The following is a 25,465-nucleotide window of genomic DNA, read 5'->3' as shown; positions in this document are numbered from 1 at the left end:
TTTACATTTGTCAACATTGAATTTCATCTGCCATGTATGTGCCCATATAGCCATCCTATCCAGATCCTGTTGCAATATGACACTATCTTCCTGAGAGTTGATGATTCTGCACAATTTTGTATCATCTGCAAAAATAGCAACATTGCTCACTACTGCATCTAGTAGGTCATTAATAAATAAATTGAAGAGCACTGGACCCAGTACAGACCCCTGTGGGACCCCACTGCTAACAGTCTCCCATTTTGAGTACGATCCATTGACCACAACTCTTTGCTTTCTGTCCATTAGCCAGTTCCCTATCCATGAACACAGACTCTTCCCCAGTCCTTGCATCCTTAACTTTTGCACCAGACTTCTGTGGGGAACAGTGTCGAAGGCCTTTGCAAAGTTCAAGTATATCACATCTACAGCATTCCCAATATCCATATTAGCATTCACTACCTCATAAAAGCTGAGCATGTTAGTCAAACAGGACCTGTCTTTAGTAAACCCATGTTGATGCTGAGAAATAAGATTATTTTCTACTATGAAGTCATGTATAGTATCTCTTAGTAACCCCTCAAATAGTTTGCATACAACTGATGTTAAGCTTACAGGTCTATAATTTCCTGGATCTGATTTTTTGCCCTTCTTAAATAATGGGAAAACGTGGGCTGTACGCCAATCCACTGGGACTCTGCCAGTTGCAAGAGAGTCACAAAAGATAAGATAAAGGGGCTTAGCTATAGCTGAATTTAATTCCCTTAGGACCCGAGGATGCATGCCATCCGGGCCAGGTGCCTTGTCTATTTTTAATTTATTTAGTCTTGCCTTTACTTCTTCCTGCGTTAAGTATTTAATATTACAGTTAGAAGATTGAGACTCTTCTGCCTCTGTAATTTGCAACAGTGCTGTTTCCTTTGTGAAGACAGAAGCAAAGAAAGCATTTAATAACTCTGCCTTACCTTGGTCATCCACCATTGAGTTCCCACCCTCATCCTTTAGGAGTCCTATACAGTCAACCTTTCTTTTTTGAGAGTTGATGTACTTGTAAAACTTTTTTGGGTTAGATTTGATATCCCTAGCGATTTGATTTTCAGCTTCGATCTTTGCCAGCCTAATTTCTTTTTTACAATTTTTATTGCACTCCTTATAATTGCTTAGTACAGCCTCGGTCCCCTCCTGTTTTAGGACCTTATAGGCATTCCTTTTCCTCTTCATTTTATCCCTGACCTTTCTATTCATCCATAGAGGCCTTTTTTTATTCCTAGACATTTTGTTTCCATATGGGATATACATACTACAATATTGATTGAGAATGCGTTTAAAAGCTTGCCATTTCCCTTCAGTGTCCTCCCCTTGTAGTACATTATCCCAGTTCACCAAACTTAGTGCCTGCCTAATTTGATTGAACCTTGCTTTTCTAAAATTCATAGTTTTAGTGGTCCCGCTGCCAGTGGTCTATCAGTCACCAGATCAAACGTTATCATGTTGTGATCACTATTTCCGAAAAATGTTCTTGAACCTGCACATTTGATACATTATCTGGTCTATTAGAAATGATCAGATCCAGTAACGCATTCCCCCTAGTTGGTTCCGTTACCATTTGAGTCAAGTAATTGTCCTGTAGTGCTGCCAGAAATCTGCTGCTTTTACCAGAATGGGTAGCCTCAATACCCCAGTCAATGTCTGGAATGTTGAAGTCGCCCATAATTATGACCTCATTTTTACTTGCAGCCTTTTCAATCTGCTGTAGTAATCGCAGTTCTGCAGCTTCATTAATAAGAGGTGGTCTGTAGCATACGCCAATAAGCAATTGGCAACTTTTATTTCCACCATAAATATTTACCCAAACGGACTCCACATCTTCGCAATCTTCCTCCATCTCATCGTTGAGGACAGCTGTAAAAGAATTCTTAACAAAGACACAAACCCCTCCACCTTTTTTCCCTGTTCTATCCCTCCTAAACACATTGTATCCTTTTAAATTAGCTATCCAGTCATGGCTTTCATCCATCCATGTCTCGGTTATTCCCACAATGTCATAGCCTTTGTCATTCAGAATGAACTCTAGTTCGTCTATTTTATTTGCAAGGCTCCGAGCATTGGTTACCATGCACTTTATATTTTTACCACCACATTTACCAATTTTGTTTACACGAAATGGGCTACTTGAAGTTTTACCAACCTCCTTAATCTTTACACTGTCCCCACCCCCCTCTCCACCCCCCATAATGTTAGGCTCCCACTGTCTTTTTACCTTATCTTGTCTACATATTAAGACTTTATCCTCCCGCCTCCCCCCAGATCCTAGTTTAAAATCTCCTCCAACCGTTTAGCCATCTTCTCCCCCAATGCAGCTGCACCCTCCCCATTAAGGTGCAGCCCATCCCTGCTGTAGAACCTGTAGCCGACTGCAAAGTCTGCCCAGTTCTCCAGGGACCCAAACCCTATAGGAGCTGAACGTAGAGCAGATAAATAGCTCACCAGAGCCAAACATAAGCAGTGCAAGGTTATACATGGGAGATCAGAGGTTATGCAGTACAAGAGGGCTAGACAATTTCAGATCAAGAGGAATATCCAAGGTCGGTCCAGGCAGCAAAAAGGTTGGTCAATTAACAGGCAAATGGTCGGTCCAGGCAGCAATAAAAATAATCCAGGAACAAGCAGAGGTCAATATCCAGAAAAAAATCCACAGAAATGAACAGCAAAGCACCCAGCAATGAATCGTAGCAATCGCTATCACGGGCAATGGACACTGAGCAGAAGCAGACCTTATACCATGCATGCACCAATCAGTGGCTGGCCACACACTCCACAACCAATCAAATGCAAAACCTGCTTAAGTGTCAGTTGACCAGTAATGCCAGCTGGCACACATTTTCCTGCATCTGGATGCATAAGGCTTGCACCTGTTCGCGTGCTCCCCTGTCTGGCCGAATGCAGCCCCATCAGGAGGGATGCTGGGGTTGCCAGGCGCACGCCACGAGCTGGAAGTGCGCCGATCAGATGAACCGGCAAGAGGAGCGGCTGCAATATGGGACACCTCAGGTAAGCTCCTAACAAATATACCCTGAAGACATACATGTTAAAAAGTCCACAAGTTAACTATTTATGTTTTTTTTTTTTTTTTTTTAATTGTGTCTTTTTTTCTTTTCTTTTACAAGTGTTTTATTTTGGTAACTATAGGGTAAGGGTGTAAGGTGTTAACATTTTATAAAATGTATTTATTTCAATATATAAAGTGTATGTGTGTATATCTTTTGGTGCATTTTTACTTTTTGGCCAGAAGATGGAGCTACACTTGACTTTCGAGCACACAAGAACTGTTAACTATCGCTTTGTGAATGAAATGCTGGCACCCCAAAAACTACCAGGTCTTTTTTTTTTCCAAAGTCTACAGGCAGTTGGGGTTTAGCCAGATAACCTACCAATTTGTTTTCGAGATATGGGAGGAAATCAGAAGAAACCCATGCACGAGACACCCGTTCTCAGCGCACAGTGCTGTCTGTGGAGCGCCAGAGTTTATTGCGGCTATAGCAGTAATGCTATAGCCCACAGCCTGCACATAGGAAATTCAGGGATATGGCGACTGGACCCAAAATTATTTCTCCCAACTTGGAGAAGGAGTAGTTATTAATGACGCTGGGAATTTCAGTGGCAGCCATCATCCGGCTCACCCTGCGCCCAATTCAATGGCACCGGAATTAAATAGATGCCCACACAAACTCCACAGGGAGATAGTGTCCAGGATGAACTCAGGTGCTGCAAGGTGAGAGATAGCTAATGTGCCACCATGTTGAATATTTTATTGATCTTGCATAGCTTCACAAAACCTCCCAAAACCCTTACAAGGTAGAGTGACCATGAGAGGAATGTCCCCAATGAGAAAGCAGTTTCCACCTCAAAAACAACAACTTTGTGCAGTCCCGACAGGCCGCTGGGGTGGACTGTGAGACAAACACCTACAGGCCAATTACAAAAAGAACTTCATAAAGTTCTAATAGTCTAATTGAAGTTAATTACACATAGATAGATGTCGGAAAACTGTGAAAACAGGTCCTGGTATATTATCCCCAAACCTGTCAAATTCTTCAGTTGTGTGTTTAATGAACTCAAAGAATTCTTACTCTGTTTGTTTGCAGAAATATATGCCCAGAGGGCCTTCATGTTTGTTTACATCCATGGAGCTAAATTTTTCATTCACAGGGATCTGACCTTTCCGGTTTTTCGGAATAAAATTAGCAATGGGTGGAACTGAAATGGTGTTGGCCTCTGGGTCCCTCCAAGAGAAAAACAAAAAACAAGATTTTCATTGGAAGGTTGAAAATCGAAGAATGTAGTGATTTGGATGGAATGCAATGACCGGAAACATGTACAGTGCAATGGTGGTAAAGCAATCATTGTTAAAGAAAAGGCCTAAAGTTAATTAGAAAAAAAGAAGGCAGTGTTATGCATATTCATGAAAAGACAGAGAACATGGGGGGTTGGCCAAGAGTTAAGATGTGTGGTCTGGTTGTTTTTTTAATATGCACAATACAAAATTAAGCTGGAAGAAGTGTTTACAAAGGGCTATTCACTGCTCCTTTCCTTTGTAGTGGTTGTGCAGGAATATGGACCAAACCATTTGCACAGGTCAGATGTTTGCCATTCTAAAGAAGATCTATTTCTTTTATTCTAGAACTACACAATAGGGTTGCCATATAGCCTTTAGATAAACACCTCCTGGCTTTGTTATACAATTCAGGACATATATGCCTCGATTCATCATTCTCTTTGAGATAACTTTTTCCAGTTTGTTAAATTACCGAATTCGAAGTTTAGCGATTTCTAGTTGTATTCATCATGGTTTTTCCTCATTCGGTGTGAATTCGATAGCAATTCGGTAACCATTCGGTAACGTGTCGATATTTCCATTTTACAGCGGTAATTTAACAGAAGACCATAAGATTCCCATGGAATTGTAGGTAAAAGGCAGTCCTTTGAGCACTACGTAGCAACATTCTAAATAGGGCTTAACACCTGGACCAGGATTCTGAAAGTGGCTTGGGACAATCCCACAATTTGATCGGAGTCTTTTCTAAAAAAAATATAGTGCAGCTAGCAAATTAGTTAACCCTGGCACTGCCTGTGTTCTCTTACAAGATGATTCAAGAGAAATGCAGATGTCCTGTTATAGCAAATAAATCCATTCTCTTGTAAATTGATATGTTCTATCTAGACCTTATTTTTGCCCTTCTGTGCCTTTGAATCACTCTCAGCTGATACATAACCACTTCAAATGACTCCATCTTCTCTGTCAGCAATGATCTGACAGGAATAACGACAGAGCAGTGAAGGAGATTACTAATCCTAAATGTAACGCTAAACCACACCCACTTTCATTTTCATGAATTGCACTTTCTTCCGTTTTAAACGTATCATTACCGAATGCTCACTAGCAGCTGTAGATACATTTGATGAATCCTGAAATCAACTTAACGAATTCGGTGTTTTACCAAACTGTCGTTAACCAATTCGATAAGTCTTGATGAATCGAGGCCTTGGTGCCAAATGAACATCAGCAAACACCAAAAGCTCCTGAGATATGGGCTGGTAAAATACAACATAAAAAAATACAGTGGTTTCTAATCCAAGGTCATTTTTGCTTCAAAATTAGCATTTGGACCTGAATCAATATTTTTGTGAAAATGTAATGGATATTTGCAAGATACAAGTTCTTGCAAACATGAGAAAATTCTTGAAAATGTCCACAGACGTCAATGTATTTCATGAAAATGTGTTTTTGTGTGCATGCCTATACATTTTTCAGATTTTTCTCATCTGTGCAAAAATATTTTTTCTTATGCCGCTATATTTTCAGGAACATTCTCATCTGTGCTAAAATGTGACCTATTTGTGAAAATTATGACAAAACGATAAAGGATGCGTTGGCTCATCGCTGTTGTTAATGGTCAGTAGTGTTGGGCGAACAGTGTTCGCCACTGTTCGGGTGCTGCAGAACATCACCCTGTTCGGGTGATGTTCGAGTTCGGCCGAACACCTGACGGTGCTCGGCCAAACCGTTCGGCCATATGGCCGAACTAAGAGCGCATGGCCGAACGTTCCCCGAACGTTCGGCTAGCGCTGTGATTGGCCGAACGGGTCACGTGGTTCGGACCCGAACGCGCTCTGATTGGCCGAACTGTCACGTGGTTCGGGTAAATAAATACCCGAACCACGTCATATCTCCGCCATTTGTCTGTGGGTTTAGCTTTGGGTAGGCAGGCAGGGTAGTTCGCGCTCCAGCCACGCTAGCCAGGGTCCCCCCCAGTCATTGTGTGTCACTGCTGGGAACAGTAGTACACCGCTCGTTCAGCCACACTATATAGCATTCTGTGTACTGTTCTGTGTCTGCTGGGAACAGTGGTACACCGCTCGTTCAGCCACACTATATAGCATTCTGTGTACTGTTCTGTGTCTGCTGGGAACAGTGGTACACCGCTCGTTCAGCCACACTATATAGCATTCTGTGTACTGTTCTGTGTCTGCTGGGAACAGTAGTACACCGCTCGTTCAGCCACACTATATAGCATTCTGTGTACTGTTCTGTGTCTGCTGGGAACAGTAGTACACCGCTCGTTCAGCCACACTATATAGCATTCTGTGTACTGTTCTGTGTCTGCTGGGAACAGTAGTACACCGCTCGTTCAGCCACACTATATAGCATTCTGTGTACTGTTCTGTGTCTGCTGGGAATAGTGGTACACCGCTCGTTCAGCCACACTATATAGCATTCTGTGTACTGTTCTGTGTCTGCTGGGAACAGTAGTACACCGCTCGTTCAGCCACACTATATAGCATTCTGTGTACTGTTCTGTGTCTGCTGGGAACAGTAGTACACCGCTCGTTCAGCCACACTATATAGCATTCTGTGTACTGTTCTGTGTCTGCTGGGAACAGTAGTACACCGCTCGTTCAGCCACACTATATAGCATTCTGTGTACTGTTCTGTGTCTGCTGGGAACAGTAGTACACCGCTCGTTCAGCCACACTATATAGCATTCTGTGTACTGTTCTGTGTCTGCTGGGAATAGTGGTACACCGCTCGTTCAGCCACACTATATAGCATTCTGTGTACTGTTCTGTGTCTGCTGGGAACAGTAGTACACCGCTCGTTCAGCCACACTATATAGCATTCTGTGTACTGTTCTGTGTCTGCTGGGAACAGTAGTACACCGCTCGTTCAGCCACACTATATAGCATTCTGTGTACTGTTCTGTGTCTGCTGGGAATAGTGGTACACCGCTCGTTCAGCCACACTATATAGCATTCTGTGTACTGTTCTGTGTCTGCTGGGAACAGTGGTACACCGCTCGTTCAGCCACACTATATAGCATTCTGTGTACTGTTCTGTGTCTGCTGGGAACAGTGGTACACCGCTCGTTCAGCCACACTATATAGCATTCTGTGTACTGTTCTGTGTCTGCTGGGAACAGTAGTACACCGCTCGTTCAGCCACACTATATAGCATTCTGTGTACTGTTCTGTGTCTGCTGGGAACAGTAGTACACCGCTCGTTCAGCCACACTATATAGCATTCTGTGTACTGTTCTGTGTCTGCTGGGAACAGTAGTACACCGCTCGTTCAGCCACACTATATAGCATTCTGTGTACTGTTCTGTGTCTGCTGGGAATAGTGGTACACCGCTCGTTCAGCCACACTATATAGCATTCTGTGTACTGTTCTGTGTCTGCTGGGAATAGTGGTACACCGCTCGTTCGCCACTGTATAGCATTGTGCTCTGTGTCGCTGCTGGGAATAGTGGTACACCGCTCACCCGTCACTGTATAGCATTGTGCTCTGTGTCGCTGCTGGGAATAGTGGTACACCGCTCACCCGTCACTGTATAGCATTGTGCTCTGTGTCGCTGCTGGGAATAGTGGTACTGTATAGCATTTCTGTACTGCCACTGTACTGCTGCCAGTCAGCGTGTACTGTAAGGATAAGTGAAATGAGGAAGAAATCCGGTGAAAGAGGGAGGGGCAAGGGAAGAGGTGTTTCCCCTGACGGTTCACGTACAGGCCACAGGGGAGCACCCAAGAAAACCCACTCAATACCGCCCATGTTGTCCAGGACAACAACCCTCACAAATCCAAAAGAACAGGACCAGATAATTACTTGGATGACCTCTCAAGCGTCCAGCAGTGGGTTAAGCAGCACCAGCACATCACGCACGAGGTCCGAGTCCTCAGCCAGTTACAAGGAGCCAGTGGGCACAAAGCTGACACAACCGGCAGCGACACCACGCACACAACTGCCAGATAACCAGTCCGATGAATTACCTCAGGACACAATGGGGTATTCGCAGGAGCTATTCCCAGCCCAACAAACTTCCACCTTTCAAAGGTCAATGGAGGAACAGCCAGAAATGTTGTGCCTGGATTCACAACCGTTAACTGTGGGAAATGCACCGCGCACTGAAATACAAGGCGAGTCCGAAGAGGACTCGGAAACCCAAATCCCAGAGCAATTTGGGCAGGAGGGGTTGCAATTGCAGGAGGTCGGCCGACAAGATCTGGAAGACGACGTTGGAGTGTGCTGCGCAGAGGTTGTTGTGGGGAGCTCTACTCCACGGCGGTGGCCCACAATGACATATGACGAGTTTGAGGAGATGGAAGAGGAGGGTATGGACAATGTGGACAGAGACCCAGATTTTGTTTGTGAACGAGAACATCGCCGTCGTAGCAGCAGCACAGATGAGTCTGTTGAAGAACACACTGCTGCACGAGTTCGCCTTGTGCCACAAGGTAGGCGGCGCGCAATTTCAGGCACCACAAGCGTGGAAGTTCAAGTGAGAGGCAAAAGAGGAGCAAACAGAAATCGCCAGCAAGGAGGCAGGTGCTCCAAAGTCTGGGCTTTCTTTGAAGACTGCACTGAGGATGTTACCATGGCGATTTGCAAGGTGTGCAAGACCCGCCTGAGCAGGGGGAAAAATATTAACAACCTCTCCACCACCAGCATGAGCCGTCACATGCTATCCAAACATCCCACTCTTTGGGCAAACGCGTCAGGACAGGGTACCAGAAACAACACTGCCTCCCTTGGGTTCACCAGACTCACCACCAGACCCGCCTCAGCAGCAGCAGTAGCCCAGCCATTGCGTGGTTCACAACATTCACAAACATCAGACGACGCTGACACTGTCACTTTCCGGAGTAGTGCTCTTGAGGTCTCCCAGTGTTCATCAAACACAACAACCAACAGCCCTTCCGTGTGCAGCGCTACGGTTCAGTTGTCTGTGTCGGAGATGTTTGAGCGCAAGAGGAAATTGCCAGCAAATGACCCCCGGGCCGTGGCAGTAACAGCCAGCATAGCCAAGCTTCTGGCCTGCGAAATGCTGCCATATCGATTGGTGGAGACAAACAGCTTCAAGGGCATGATGTCAGTGGCCATCCCACGTTACGTGGTTCCCAGCCGCTACCACTTTGCACGCTCTGCAGTGCCTGAGTTGCATGAGCACGTGGTCAGCAAAATAACCCGAAGCTTGAAGAATGCCGTTGCCTGCAAGGTTCACCTCACCACTGACACCTGGACGAGTGCGTTCGGCCAGGGTCGATACATCTCCCTTACCGCGCACTGGGTGAACCTTGTGGAGCCTGGCAGCGATTCCTCACCTGCTACGGCACGGGTGTTGCCCACGCCACAAACAGCTGCACCGCCGTCCCTCCCACTGGATAACAGCAGCACCTACCTCTCTGACTCCTTCTCCTCCAACGCATCTCAAAGCTGTACCTCATCCGGAAACGCTAACCCAGCAGCAGTAGGATCGTGGAAGCAGTGCAGCACAGCTGTTGGCATGCGTCAGCAAGCGTTGCTGAAGCTAATCTGCCTTGGGGATAAGCAGCACACAGGGGAGGAAATTTGGAGGGGAATAAAGGAACAGACAGATTTGTGGCTGGCACCGCTGGACCTGAAACCGGGCATGGTTGTGTGTGATAATGGGAGTAATCTCATTCGCGCTTTAAGGTTGGCTAAGCTGACACACATCCCTTGCCTGGCGCACGTGATGAACCTAGTAGTTCAGCGGTTCCTGAGGACATACCCAGGCGTGCCCGATCTGCTGTTGAAGGTGCGTCGAGTGTCCAAACATTGTAGAAATTCCAGTACTGCTTCGGGGGCACTCGCCAAGATGCAGGAGCGCTTCAATCTCCCCCACCATCGCTTGCTGTGTGATGTCCCTACGCGCTGGAATTCTACGCTGCACATGCTAGCCCGCTTTTGCGAGCAGAAGAGTGCAGTGGTCCAGTACATGACGGCGCAGTACCGAGGCGCATCCGGCCAGCTGCCAAGCTTCTGTGGATCCGATTGGGCCAACATGTTGGACCTCTGCCAAGTCCTCCAAAATTTTGAGCAATCCACGTTGCTTGTGAGCAGTGACAACTCTTCAGTCAGCATTACCATACCACTGCTGTGTTTACTGAAGAGGTCGATGTTAAAAATCAAGGAAACAGCTGTCATGATGCAACTGGGGGAATCTGAAGGAGAAAACGATCAGCGTGATGGTACCAACATCAGGCCATCCGCCTCAGGGAACGCTGGCCCCAGCAGCTATGACGAAGAAGAGGAGGAGGAACAGCTGGAGTTGGAGCAGGAATTTCATGCCACCACTGACGAGGGCCAGAGCGGTGCACGTTGGACTTCCACAATTCAACGCGAATGGTCAGCAGAAGCAGACCAGGAGGAAGGTGACGACTATGATGCATCACAACAACTATCACAACGCTCACAAGAGGATGATGAGGATTCTGGTAGGACTCTGGCACACATGGCTCAATTCATGCTAGACTGCATTGAACGTGACCCACGCATTGTGCGCATTCTGGACAACACCAATTACTGGGTTTATACCCTTCTGGATCCACGGTACAAACACAATGTTCCAAAACTGCTTGAAGAAAGAGTCAGACAGGTCAAAATGGAAGAATACCAGCAGGCCCTTGTGGAGACTTTAGAGAGGAGATTGACATCCTCCCCCTCCTCTAGCCAGTTGTACGCAGACAGACTGACTTCCGCAAACCCAGGACGACCAGGAGGGCAGCAAACAACGCAAGCCGCAGCTAGTACCCAAAAGGGAATGGTATCGGCAGTGTCCTTGGAGTGGGAAAATTTTCTGACACCCATGCAGCCGCAGCCCACTGAACAGCAAGCGTGCAGATCCACCTCCAACACCGATCGCCTGGAGAAGATGGTCAAGGACTACATGTCAGATGGCGTAGCTGTGTCGAACCATCCATCTGCACCCTTCAACTATTGGGTATCGAAGCTAGACACCTGGCACGAACTGGCAATGTACGCAATAGAGGTGCTGGCTTGCCCGGCAGCCAGCGTTATGTCGGAACGCTGTTTCAGTGCTGCCGGAGGCATCGTCACAGATCGGCGTATCCGCCTCTCTACAGAAAATGCAGACCGTCTGACTCAAATTAAAATGAATCAATCCTGGATTGGAAATGACTACGCAACACTCCAGGACCCCAACCAAGTAACATGACCAATGAACATCTGGGATGGTGTTGCGTTTCCGGGCCCTGTTTATTGAACCTCTCATCTGTATTACATTTATGACTGCATGGCGGCAAAAAGCATTGCTGCTATATCCGCACGCTTTTTGTCCACATGCAAGGCCTGGGTTGTTGTGTCTCACAAAGCGTGGCCTTCTCCTCCTGCGCCTGCTCCTGTTCCATCACGTCTGCTGCTGCTGGGTTAGCGTTGCCGCGTGGTCCCTGTTTATTGAACCACTTATCTTTATTACATTTATGACTGCATGGCGGTACAAAGCATGCTATCCGCACGCTTCTTGCCCTCATGCAAGGCCTGGGTTGTTGTGTCTCACAAAGCGTGGCCTTCTCCTCCTGCGCCTGCTCCTGTTCCATCACGTCTGCTGCTGCTGGGTTAGCGTTGCCGCGTGGTCCCTGTTTATTGAACCACTTATCTTTATTACATTTATGACTGCATGGCGGTACAAAGCATGCTATCCGCACGCTTCTTGCCCTCATGCAAGGCCTGGGTTGTTGTGTCTCACAAAGCGTGGCCTTCTCCTCCTGCGCCTCCTCCTGTTCCATCACGTCTGCTGCTGCTGGGTTAGCGTTGCCGCGTGGTCCCTGTTTATTGAACCACTTATCTTTATTACATTTATGACTGCATGGCGGTACAAAGCATGCTATCCGCACGCTTCTTGCCCTCATGCAAGGCCTGGGTTGTTGTGTCTCACAAAGCGTGGCCTTCTCCTCCTGCGCCTGCTCCTGTTCCATCACGTCTGCTGCTGCTGGGTTAGCGTTGCCGCGTGGTCCCTGTTTATTGAACCACTTATCTTTATTACATTTATGACTGCATGGCGGTACAAAGCATGCTATCCGCACGCTTCTTGCCCTCATGCAAGGCCTGGGTTGTTGTGTCTCACAAAGCGTGGCCTTCTCCTCCTGCGCCTCCTCCTGTTCCATCACGTCTGCTGCTGCTGGGTTAGCGTTGCCGCGTGGTCCCTGTTTATTGAACCACTTATCTTTATTACATTTATGACTGCATGGCGGTACAAAGCATGCTATCCGCACGCTTCTTGCCCTCATGCAAGGCCTGGGTTGTTGTGTCTCACAAAGCGTGGCCTTCTCCTCCTGCGCCTGCTCCTGTTCCATCACGTCTGCTGCTGCTGGGTTAGCGTTGCCGCGTGGTCCCTGTTTATTGAACCACTTATCTTTATTACATTTATGACTGCATGGCGGTACAAAGCCTGCTATCCGCACGCTTCTTGCCCTCATGCAAGGCCGGGGTTGTTGTGTCTCACAAAGCGTGGCCTTCTTCTCCTCCTGCGCCACCCTCCTCCTGTTCCATCACGTGTGCTGCTGCTGGGTTAGCGTTACCGGTCCCTTTTCCTGGAACCTCTTATATGTATTACATTTATGACTGCATGCCGACAAAAAACATGTTACCTGTGCAAAGAAAACAGACATTTCCCGCATTTAAAAGACAGTTTTCCCTTTGAAACTTTAAAATCGATTTTCTCAAAAACTATAAGCTCTTTTTGCTAATTTTTTTTTCCTCTTGTACCCACTCCCAAGGTGCACATACCCTGTAAATTTGGGGTATGTAGCATGCAAGGAGGCTTTACAAACCACAAAAGTTCGGGTCCCCATTGACTTCCATTATGTTCGGAGTTCGGGTCGAACACCCGAACATCGCGGCCATGTTCGGCCTGTTCGGCCCGAACCCGAACATCTAGATGTTCGCCCAACACTAATGGTCAGCTAAGTAGAGATTATATTTTATTGTGTCCCAAAATAATTACTCCAACTTGTTGAATCACTGACGGAGGCACCAAAAATGTCAGAGGACATCTGAGAATTAGTGGACGGAATACAGAGTAATGTTGCCATCTTTGCAGATGATAAAAAATTATGCAGAATTATCAACACTAAGCAAGATAGTAACATACTTCAACAGGATCGTGGCAGATGAAATGTAATGTATATAAATGTAAAGTCCTACACCTTGGATGTACCAACGATAGAGCATCATATAAAATAAATGGCATAGAGCTTGGAACATCAGACTTAAAGGAGGACTAGGGAATACTTGTTGTCTAAGTTAAGTAACCATATACAATGCCAAGCAGCAGCTAAAGCAAATAAAATTCTGGGATGTATAAAATGGGAAATAAAATTGTGAGATGCTAGTACACTACTCCCTCTGTATAAATCACTTGTGAGGCCACATGTGGAGTATGGGATAAAGCAGGAGGAGGGGACATGATGCAGGGGGAGGGGACATGATGCAGGGGGAGGGGCACACACTATTCCCTCTGTATAAATCACTTGTGAGGCCACATTTGGAGCATGGGATAATGCAGGGGGAGGAGCATGATGCAGGGGGACGGGCACACACTACTCCCTCTGTATAAATCACTTGTGAAGCCACATCAGGAGTATGGGATAATGTGGCGGGGAGGAGCATGATGCAGGGGGAGGGGCACACACTACTCCCTCTGTATAAATCACTTGTGAGGCCACATCTGGAGTATGGGATAATGTGGGGGGCGGGGACATGATGCAGGGGGAGGGGCATACACTACTCTTTCTGTATAAGTCACTTGTGAGGCCACATATGGAGTACGGGATAATGCAGGGGGGGGGGACATGATGCAGGGGGAGGGGACATGATGCAGGGGAGGGGCACACACTACTCCCTCTGTATAAATCACTTGTGAGGCCACATCTGGAGTATGGGATAAAGTGGGGGGAGGGGGCATGATACAGAGGGTGGGAGCATGATGCAGGGGGAGGGGCACACACTATTCCCTCTGTATAAATCACTTGTGAGGCCACATCTGGAGCATGGGATAATGCAGGGGAGGAGCATGATGCAGGGGGGGGGGGCATGATGCAGGGGGAGGGGCAAACACTACTCCCTCTGTATAAATCACTTGTGAAGCCACATCTGGAGTATGGTATAATGTGGGGGGAGGAGCATGATGCAGGGGGAGGGGCACACACTACTCCCTCTGTATAAATCACTTGTGAGGCCACATCTGGAGTATGGGATAATGTGGGGGGCGGGGACATGATGCAGGGGGAGGGGCACACACTACTCTTTCTGTATAAGTCACTTGTGAGGCCACATCTGGAGTATGGGATAATGCAGGGGAGGGGACATGATGCAGGGGAGGGGCACACACTACTCCCTCTGTATAAATCACTTGTGAGGCCACATCTGGAGTATGGGATAATGCAGGGGAGGGGACATGATGCAGGGGAGGGGCACACAATACTCCCTCTGTATAAATCACTTGTGAGGCCACATCTGGTGTATGGGATAAAGTGGGGGGAGGGGGCATGATACAGAGGGAGGGGACATGATGCAGGAGGAGGGGCACACACTACTCTCTATGTATACATCACTTGTGAGGCCACATCTGGAGTATGGGATAATGTGGGGGGAGAGGACATGATGCAGGGGGAGGGGTACACACTACTCCCTCTGTATAAATCACTTGTGGGGCCACATCTGCAGTATGGGATAATGTGGGGGGAGGGGACATGATGCAGGGGGAGGGGACATGATGCGGGGGGAGGGGCACACACTACTCCCTCTGTATAAATCACTTGTGAGGCCACATCTGGAGTAGGGGATAATGCGGGGGGAGGAGACATGATGGACATGATGCAGGGGGAGGGGCACACACTACTCCCGCTGTATAAATCACTTGTGAGGCCACATCTGGAGTATGGGATAATGTGGGGGGAGGGGACATGATGTAGGGGGAGGGGACATGATGCAGGGGGAGGGGCACACACTACTCCCTCTGTATAAATCACTTGTGAGGCCACATCTGGAGTATGGAATAATGTAGGGGGAGGGGACGTGATACAGGGGGAGGGGCACACACTACTCCCTCTGTATAAATCACTTGTGAGGCCACATCTGGAGTATGGAATAATGTAGGGGGAGGGGACATGATGCAGGGGGAGGGGCACACACTACTCCTTATGTATAAATCACTTGTGAGGCCACATATGTGGAATGGAATACAGCTTTGGTCACCAACTATAGAAGGACATTGACCATCTAGAACAGGTACAAAGTGTACAGATACAAAAATGTGCTTATATATTTAGCTTAGAAAAATATGACTGAGAGGCAATGTAATTAACATGTGACAACGCATTCGAGGGTGTAATGATCTGCTCAGCTGGACCATTTTTTAGGTCTGAGTGCTGCAGGTCCCTGGAAAAGAGACCTGTCTTCACTCTGCAAGCTGCAGAGTTGCTGTTCGGGTGAGGAATTTGCATCCACTTGTCATGCAAATTGCTTAGCTGCTTCCTTTGATGGCTTGCAGTATAAAAACCATTTCCTCCCAGAATTCCCTGCTGGTCATGATGGTTTGTTCCTGCTAACTTACCTGGAGTCTCAGCCCTCTGCTCATTGTTAGCTATTATTGCTAGCTTAGAGTAGTTATCCTTGGGAGTGCACTTGCATTCCTTCTAGCTTAGTGAGGTCGTTATTATCTGTATTGCATTGTTCTGTCTTTCTGTTGCGATTGTTCTGTCGCCAGCGGTGGCTGACAGGAAAGCGCTCTGTTTGTTTGGATTGCATTCGCCCTAGCGTTAGAGGCGGTGGATCTCTCTGTATTCTGTCTAGGAGTGTAGCCAGAGCTGCGGTTGCTACTGGCTACTCCTGTCTGTCTTGTTGTGCGGATCACACTCACTCTTGCGGAAGAGCAGTGGATGCTTTCAGCCCTGTTCCAGTGTACTGATCGCACTCGCTCTTGCGGAGGAGTAGTGCATCATATCTTACCTGTTCCTGTTGTCTGTTTATCTGTCGGTCTGGAGCAAACGCTTGCTGTTGCCTGAGGTAAGGCAACCGATTAGCAAGCGTTTCTCTTATATGTTTGTTTGTGTTTTCTGTGTTCATTTGTTAGTCAGGGTTGGCGTGGTTTTGTCTCTGTTGCGCTTCTCGTGCGGAGACCGCGTCATTAACGTGTTTTGTCGCTGTTGCGCTTCTCGTGTGGCGACTGCGTGTAGCAAGTGCGTTTGTTATTTACTTTGGCGTTCTGATCATTGTTGTTTGCTGTGTCTTTCTTCTACTCCTATGCTCTGTCTTTGCTCGGTTTTGTGTTGCTGTTAGCAATCGCCATTCTTGCGATTGCTTTCCCACTTGGTCTTCGCTGTTGAGTGTTCACCGTCGCCAGGTGGCGACTAGATTGGTGGACATACATACATTCTGTCTCTGTGCTCACTCTCTTTCACTAGGGGCTATCTTGCCTTGTATTGCTTCCCCTCGTACAATTCCTATCTGGCATCTGTGGCAGTGCAGAAGGTTTGTTCCTCTGCACTCCACAGCTCCATCTGCCGGTGGGAATTCCCCTCTACAGGTGCATTGCACCAAAGCTGGGTTCTGTTATTCAGACACTTGTGGAGGATTTCCGCAGTGTCGGCGCATGTCTTGTGCGCTGACCACGGAGATAATTCCCCAATTGTTACAGAGGGCAATACAAAAGTTTGGCAGAGGAGTTTTTTGTCCTTAGGCTTGTACTGTGCAACAGAAAATGAGACATGATCTGCACATGGAGGAAAACAGTTTTTGCCATTTATTTAGGAAAGGGTTATTTATAGTAAGGGGGGTTAAAATGTAGAATGTATTACCACAGGAAGTAGTTACAGCAAATTCTATATGTGCATTTAATAATGTAACAAAATAGAAAAAAATATAATACCCCCCCCCCCCAGGATACATTTAAAGAAGTTGCAAGCAGATGTAGGTGCAAACGATAAATAACAATTTAATTGCGTCAAATGATTAATAACAATGTATTTGCAGTAGTAGAATAATATTAGATAATAATAATCTAATCTTGCAACCTGATTCATATTGTCAGTGCTGGGCCGAAATTACGCATTAGCGTAATTACGCATCGTAATTCACTACAAATGCACCGTAAGCGTTACGTGTAAGGTTACGGTATTACACGTAATTAATTACGCGTAGACCGTAGGTTACGTTATTACGCGTAACAAATTACGCGTAAGACAGTAAACTTCCATTGAAATTACACAGTCTGCCGTAATCGCGTAATATTACGCTCCCGTATAATATAAAAAATCCGCCGACTTTAAGGGTTAATAGCAAAGCCCCCTTAAGTGCTAAGAGCCTCAAATTTGGAGAATATATTAAGGAGATCAGGAGGAATAAGAGGAAAAATTTATTTTCAAAAAAACCTTATAGCTATATAGCTCTGAGCTATATAGCTCAGAGCTCTGTCGGGTCTGTGCAGCGCAGACGCGTATGCGGCGGCCGACGGGTGAGCGGCGAGTGACGTCGGGTGCGGTGGTGTTACAAAGTAACAAAGTTGTTACATTGTAACAACTTTGTTACATTGTAACTGATTAGTATATTTCGAGGATATTGCGTGGGAACTGGCTTTTAAAGGGACAGGTAAGTATTAATGGTTAATTAAGAATATTAAAGGACTTTTTTCGTGGTTATGTTTTTTGTTCAATTAAAATACTTTTTCTATGTGTTTGTGTGTTTATTTACTTTTAACTCTTAAAGGAAATGGGTAAGGGGTACAAGTACCTCTATACTCATTTCTCCTGGGAGGGGGGGTGGGCATCTGGGGGACCCCTTTTTAAAGGGGACTCCCAGATGCCACCATGAACCCCCCCCCCCCAGGAAATCGCGGCCTCCACCGCCCATCGGAGGTGGAGAAGAGCCCCTTGTCCTTGGATTGGACAAGGGCTCGGAGGGGGAGGGGAAAGCTTGGCTGCCCCTCCCCTTCCGAGACCCCCCAATCCATGGACCATGCGGGCTGGTATAGTCAGGGTGCGGAGCCCCACGCGGCCGGTGCTCCGCATTCTGGCTATCCCAGTCTGCATGGGGGACAAGGGGTTAAAGAGGTCTGGGAGGGGGGACCCCACGTCGGTTTTTTTTATATTTCCCACACTCAGAACGAAGTAAGTAAAACTCTTCCCACTTGGGGGAATCTATGAAAATAATACACTATTGTTACCTGTGCAAAAAAAACTGACATTTTCCGCATTTAAAAGACATTTTTGCCCTTGAAACTTAAAAATCGATTTTCTCAAAAACTATAAAGTCTTTTTGAAAAAAAAAAAATTCCTCTTATTCCCACTGATCCCCTTAATATACCCTGTGAATTTGGTGTTCCTAAGTTTTAAGCAGGCTTTGCTATTAACCGTTAAAGTCGGCGGGTTTTTAAATGTATATATTTTTCCTTTGAAACTTTAACATCGATTTTCTCAAAAACTATAAGGTCTTTTTGAAAAAAAATTTTTTCCTCTTATTCCTTCTGATCTCCTTAATATATTCTCCAAATTTGAGGCTCTTAGCATTTAAGGGGGCTTTGCTATTAACACTTAAAGTCGGCGGCTACCTAACATTGATCCATGCGTCAACTTTTCCGCTTGGCAGCATGACCTTACGCATTAATTGCTAGTAGGAATTTACACGTAAGCCTATAACGTAACAACCTGAATTACGGTATTCTTACGCGTAATTGCGTAAGGTCTATGCGTAATTACAGACATGTACCGTAATTGAATGTCTACGCCGTAAGTGTAATTCCGTAATGCGTAATAGCGTAAAATTACGCGTAATGATCCGTAAGCGTAGCTTTTTCCATTACGCCCAGCACTGCATATTGTGAAATATTGGCAATGTTTGCTCATATTTCACTATAACCTAACCTCTCCCTAATCTCACACAGAGCCCTCCCCTGGTGGAGCCTAACCTGAAGACCCCCCTGGTGGTGCCTAATCCTAAGACCCCCCTGGTGGTGCCTAACCCTAAGACCCACATGGTGGTGCCTAACCCTAAGACCCCCCCTGGTGGTGCCTAACCCTAAGACCCCCCTGGTGGTGCCTAACCCTAAGACCTCCTGGTGGTGCCTAACCCTAAGACCTCTTGGTGGTGCCTAACCCTAAGACCCCCCTGGTGGTGCCTAACCCTAAGACCCACATGGTGGTGCCTAACCCTAAGACCCACATGGTGGTGCCTAACCCTAAGACCCACATGGTGATGCCTAACCCTAAGACCCCCCCTGGTGGTGCCTAACCCTAAGACCCCCCTGGTGGTGCCTAACCCTAAGACCCACATGGTGGTGCCTAACCCTAAGACCCACATGGTGATGCCTAACCCTAAGACCCCCCCTGGTGGTGCCTAACCCTAAGACCTCCTGGTGGTGCCTAACCCTAAGACCCCCCTGGTGGTGCCTAACCCTAAGACCCACATGGTGCTGCCTAACCCTAAGACCCACATGGTGGTGCCTAACCCTAAGACCTCCTGGTGGTGCCTAACCCTAAGACCCACATGGTGGTGCCTAACCCTAAGACCCCCTCTGGTGGTGCCTAACCCTAAGACCCCCCTGGTGGTGCCTAACCCTAAGACCTCCTGGTGGTGCCTAACCCTAAGACCCACATGGTGATGCCTAACCCTAAGACCCCCCTGGTGGTGCCTAACCCTAAGACCTCCTGGTGGTGCCTAACCCTAAGACCTCCTGGTGGTGCCTAACCCTTAATTCTCCTGGTGGTACCTAATCCTAAGACCCCCCTGGTGGTGCCTAACCCTAAGACCCCCCCCCTCCTCCCCGGTGGTTCCTGTCTAACCCCAAGACTCCCCTGGTGGTGCCTAACCCTAAGACTCCCCCGGTGGTACCTAACCCTAAGACCCCCCTGGTGGTGCCTAACCCTAAGACTCCCCTGGTGGTGCCTAACCCTAAGACTCCCCCGGTGGTACCTAATCCTAAGACCCCCCTGGTGGTGCCTAACCCTAAGACTCCCCCGGTGGTACCTAATCCTAAGACCCCCCTGGTGGTGCCTAACCCTAAGACCCCCCCCTCCTCCCCGGTGGTTCCTGTCTAACCCCAAGACTCCCCTGGTGGTGCCTAACCCTAAGACTCCCCCGGTGGTACCTAATCCTAAGACCCCCCTGGTGGTGCCTAACCCTAAGACTCCTCTGATGGTGCCTAACCCTAAGACTCCTCTGATGGTGCCTAACCCTAAAATTTCCCTGGTGGTTCCTGCCTAACCCTAAGACTCCCCTGGTGGTGCCTAACCTTAAGACCCCCCTGATTCCGATAAATAAGAATTGTGCTCCTTTTTGGTTGAGCTTGTATCAATTGCTCCTCCTCTCCCTGCCCTCCAAGCATAGAGCAACATCTCTAGCTAATACACAAAACTTCAATCAAAGGTTTCCAGACTTTCTCAAAGATTCGCAACCAATCACCTAGAACACCGGCCATTCTTTCATGTACCATACAATTATTCTGTTATTGACTTCTGCAAATGGAACTACCGATTTCCTCCATAGCAATAGTTTGTTGAACAGCTACCATAATAAAATGGAAATGTCTTAAATGATATTTGTTAAGTCAAGAAACAGACTTTCCAAAAATCATATGCAATACGCCAAACACCTAATTCCACAGTCCAGAGAACGGTCAAGGACAAGACCGAACAATATGCAGTATATCTCCTCTCTCATTACAGCCACAAAAACAAATATCTGATCTTGTTGCTGAAAGGGGATTAAGTCTGTTGGGTACTCAGTACCATCTAAATAATATTCTATAGGAAGATCCCACAATGGCTAAATTAATAGAAATGTTAGGCATTGTTTTCCTGATAGATTCCCAGTTGCTATAAGCAAGATTAGCACCCAGGCCACCCTCCCACTTCTGAACATACTGTCAAGGTGGCCATACATACGTCAGGCGACTTGGCAGCTGATCGACCATCCAATTTGATTATTGTAATTGAATCGGATGAAAATCAATGTCACCAAGTACATGCCCTACCTACAATACGACCAATTTCGGGATGAAATTGGTCGCGCATGCTGCAAGATGTTGGGTCAGCTTGCTCGATCAGGTGGGCCGCGGGAATGGTGTGCAATTTCGTGACAATCGACAATGGAGGCAAAACCCCCAGTGCTATCCCCTCCTAATATTAAATGTCCCCTCAGTGAACAGATGTTGGACTTCGATGAGATGCTTTCAGTTCAGCCCAGTTAGGTTCGGTTAGGTTATAGTGAAATAGTTATTTCCAGTTTAATGGACATCGAATATTCACAAGCTCATTATAAAGCTCTACAATGTGTTTTTTTTTTTTTTTTTTAGCAAAATCTTCTTTATTACTATTATTAATAATATTATTATTATGTATTTATATAGCCCCGGCATCTTCCGCAGCGCTGTACAGAGTATATTGTCTTGTCACTGACTGTCCTCAGAGGAGCTCACAATCTAATCCCTACTATAGTCATATGTCTATATGTGTATCATGTAGTGTATGTATCATAGTCTAGAGCTAATATAGGGGGAAGCCAGTTACCTTATCTGTATGTTTTTGGGAAGTGGGAGGAAACTGGAGTGCCTGGAGGAAACCCACACAGAAGTGGGAAAACATACAAACTCTGTGCAGATAGTGTCCTGGTTGGGGTTACAACTGCGGACCCAGCGCTGCAAGGCAAGATTGATAACCGCTACGCCACTGTGATTTTAGCAGAAATATTAAAAGCTATGTTTCCATTTCCCCGTGCTAACACCTTGAGGCATCTTGCCATTCATACCTGTGATTCCCTAGTAAGGAACTAGTTAGGAACAGCTCTAGATGCTGTTACCACTAACTACAGACCGGCAGCCTTTGGTGGACCTGACAGTCCGGAATACGGGGCGCTGATGCTAAAGTTTCACTAAGTGAAGATTTGTACAATAAAAATATGTCCAGTACATGGAGGTGACAAGACAACTAGCCTCCAATGACAATAATTTACCCAACCTGTAGGTCTTGTCTGACAGTACCTGTAAGTTGGTGTGAAATTTCACAGACTGGTGAGTTTCAATAGAAAAACTCTACTGTAGTCAGCTTTCGCTCAACACCTAGACCCACAATCATGCATTAGCATCAAAATGTTGAATACATGTAAAGCTTTGAAGTGTACCTGTCCACATTATACGGTGTCAAATTATCCCTCAGAGTAAAAGGTTTGAACTGAACACCTGAGATACTCACTTTTCTCCTTTGGATTGCAGTGGTTAATTACACAATTCTTGCCTATTTTTTTTTTTTAACTAAAAATTGTTACGTGGGTTTCAGGTACCGGCGCCCATGTGAAGAGATGGAGAAGGAGTAAGCTCCGGCGGGCCAGTCTACTGGCATAACACACAACTAAACGCCCGTACAGGCTTGGTCAACATCGGAGGAGCAAGAGGCAGCGGCTGCTATTGGACTGACACTCTTTATGGAGCGGTACCTCAGGAAGCGCAAGACAAGACAAGACAAGACAAATAACACTTATATCGTGCTTTTCTCCTGGCGGACTCAAAGCGCCAGAGCTGCAGCCACTAGGACGCGCTCTATAGGCAATAGCAGTGTTAGGGAGACTTGCCTAAGGTCTCCTACTGAATAGGTGCAGAACAACATCCTCACACAGCCGAAGATCTCAAGATGGCGGGCGGCAGATCACAGCCTAAAGAAGGGCAGGCACGCAAAATGGGAGGCAAAGCCCACAGTGAATGTGACTCGGATGACGAAACGAAAAGTGAAGGAGGACAGCGGCCGCAGGTACACTTAGATTGATCTAAGATGGCGCCATGCGAGGACGCCACGGCCACAGGGCTCCGGTCCTTTTCTCTTCTTTCCCCCTAATTCCCCCGCTGGCAACCTCCTGACCACCTCCACCCACCTGGGGATCATGCAGGGGCCTCGGAGGTGCTCGTGGTGGAGATCGCTGAAGCCAGGGGAACCTGGACGCCGCTCGTTGTAGCCAGGGGAGCCAGGAGCTGGGATCGCTGCAGCCAGGGGAATCTGGACGCCGCTCGTAGTAGCCAGGGGAGCCGGGAGCTGGGACGCCACTCGCTGCAGCCAGGGGGGCCGGGACGCCGCTCGCCTCCACGCTGTCTGCGGTCTATCTCTCCTGCCGGGGACCACAGTGAGAAGGGCAGCAGCGACACTGCCCTCAGCCGTCTGGGGCTGCCACCTAGGAAGAAGCCGCCATGCGGGCTGAGCACGTGCGCCGCCGCTCCGACATTTTCAGGGGCCGGTGGCTGCTCCAGCCGCCATCAGCAGCCGTCCAGGGCCGCCGCCAGAGACCACCCCATCGCCGGGCAGGTTACCCTTTGTCTGCAGCCAGGATTGCTGGGGCTGTCGGACCCCCTCCACCACGGGTCGCCCTGAGACCAGGACACTAGCACGGGCATATGGGACACTCCCCGCGTGCAGAGGAGGCCTATACTGCAGTGGCTTCCCCAGTCACCAAGGGAACGGCCATCGCAGCCCCGGCCCCTGCTGGACCCCCTCCACCACAGGCCACCCTGAGATCAGGTCACCAGCACGGCCACGCCACCGTCAATGGAGGGCCCGATGCTGCCCCATCGCAGCCACAGAGGAGGTGATGCTGCCTGCTGCATCTGGGCATCAGCGTCCTGCCACCACCAAAGGTAAACCCCCCTGGCCTGTCCACCACTGCTGCTGCCCAGCCGGGGTGGCCCTTGGCCCCACGTCCACCATTGCCCCTGGCCCCACGTCCACCATTGCTGCCCAGCAAAGGTGCCCCCTGGCCCCACAGGGCCCCCACTGTGTCTGCACCCTCATTACCCAGCCGTGCGGACTTGAAATCAGGAGCGCTACTCCTTGGGCAACCTGACCCGAGTGAACTCTGCTGTCCGCCTCCATCATGATGCCCCTCAGCTTTCTCTCTACTTCCGTGGACTATCGGTAGCACCTGTCTTGTTGGGAGCGTGTCTCTGTGTAGCGTCCAGTGCCGAAAATGGCAGCGCTCATATCAGCTCTCAGGCTGCTGCTCCAGTCCCACTCTTTTCTGTTCCTGCTATCAGTGTATGTCCTGCTATGGTTGTATTACGTTAACTGTACGTGTATGCTGCAATGCTCTCTGTCTTGTTTTTTATTTTTGCTTTAATTGTTTTTATTGTTTATATGTATGTACCATGCTTAACTGTATGCAATGCTGCACTCTGCTTAATTGTACGCACAAGCTGTAATGTTGTCCTATGTATGCTTTTCCTATGTATGTGCCATGCTTAACTGTATGCTATTTCTTGTTTCTTCATCAATGACCCTGTATGCGCCAAAACCAATTCCGGGTACAATCCACTGTTGTACTTGGCGATAATAAATTCTGATTCTGATTCTAAAAAGTTAGCGGCAGAAATGAGGAAAGTCCTCTTGCCAGACATTCATAACTTTATAGAGGAGGCCATCTCTGACTCCATTAAGAAGATTCAGCACGAGCAGAAAGTGCAGGGGAAGAGAATACAGGAGACAGAACAAAGAGTGTCATCCTGTGAAGATCAGCTAGCAGTGGCGCAGGCAGCAATAGCACGGCTCCAGAAAGACAACCAAGAGTCACATGAGAGAATTGAGGACCTGGAAAATAGGCCCCGCAGGAGCAATGTGAGAATTACCTGAGTGCCGGAGGAGATCATGCCAGCACAACTGTGTATGCTTTGCGAGACAGACATTCCTTCCTTGCTAGGTATTGCAGAGCCTCTTAAGGTGGAAAGAGCGCACAGAGTAGGTCCGCAAAAGAAAAACGCCGCACTACCACGCATTGTACTAGTCAAATACTTAGACTATGCTGATAAAATGAAAATAATGGCAGCCTATAGAGCTTTGAATCATGATCTGCAAGTGCAAAATCGTACCATCAGACTGTTCAATGATTTTTCAGCAGAGGTGTCAAAAAAGAGGCAAGCTTTTAATCAAGTATGCGGTGCGCTTTTCAAGAAAAAGATAAAATTCTCACTTATGTATCCTGCCACCTTAACCTCCTTAGCGGTATGGACGAGCTCAGCTCGTCCATTACCGCCGGAGGGTGCCGCTCAGGCTCTGCTGGGCCGATTTTCTTCAAATAAAAAGGAGCACACGCAGCCGGCACTGTGCCGGCGGCGAAAGAGGGTCCCCCCCAGCCGCCCGAGCCCTG

The 25,465-nt window shown here is 47.7% G+C and overlaps 2 protein-coding genes across 5 annotated transcripts in view; one reads left to right on the top strand and one right to left on the bottom strand.

Moving 5' to 3' along the window:
* Nucleotides 1-25,465, bottom strand: part of LOC137538746 (low choriolytic enzyme-like) — a 1,161,243-nt gene that overhangs the window by 357,246 nt on the left and 778,532 nt on the right. The window lies entirely within an intron of this gene.
* The window catches only part of LOC137537976 (hatching enzyme 1.2-like), a 50,124-nt gene continuing 49,352 nt past the window's right edge, over nucleotides 24,694-25,465 (top strand). Inside the window, exon 1 of the mRNA XM_068259897.1 lies at nucleotides 24,694-24,936. Within this exon, the coding sequence (XP_068115998.1) occupies nucleotides 24,694-24,936 (243 nt within the window). The remainder of the gene's footprint in view (nucleotides 24,937-25,465) is intronic.

The sequence above is a fragment of the Hyperolius riggenbachi genome, chromosome 11 (assembly GCF_040937935.1).
Source record: "Hyperolius riggenbachi isolate aHypRig1 chromosome 11, aHypRig1.pri, whole genome shotgun sequence".
Classification (NCBI taxonomy): Eukaryota; Metazoa; Chordata; class Amphibia; order Anura; family Hyperoliidae; genus Hyperolius; species Hyperolius riggenbachi.
This window is presented reverse-complemented; position numbering and strand designations above follow the sequence as displayed.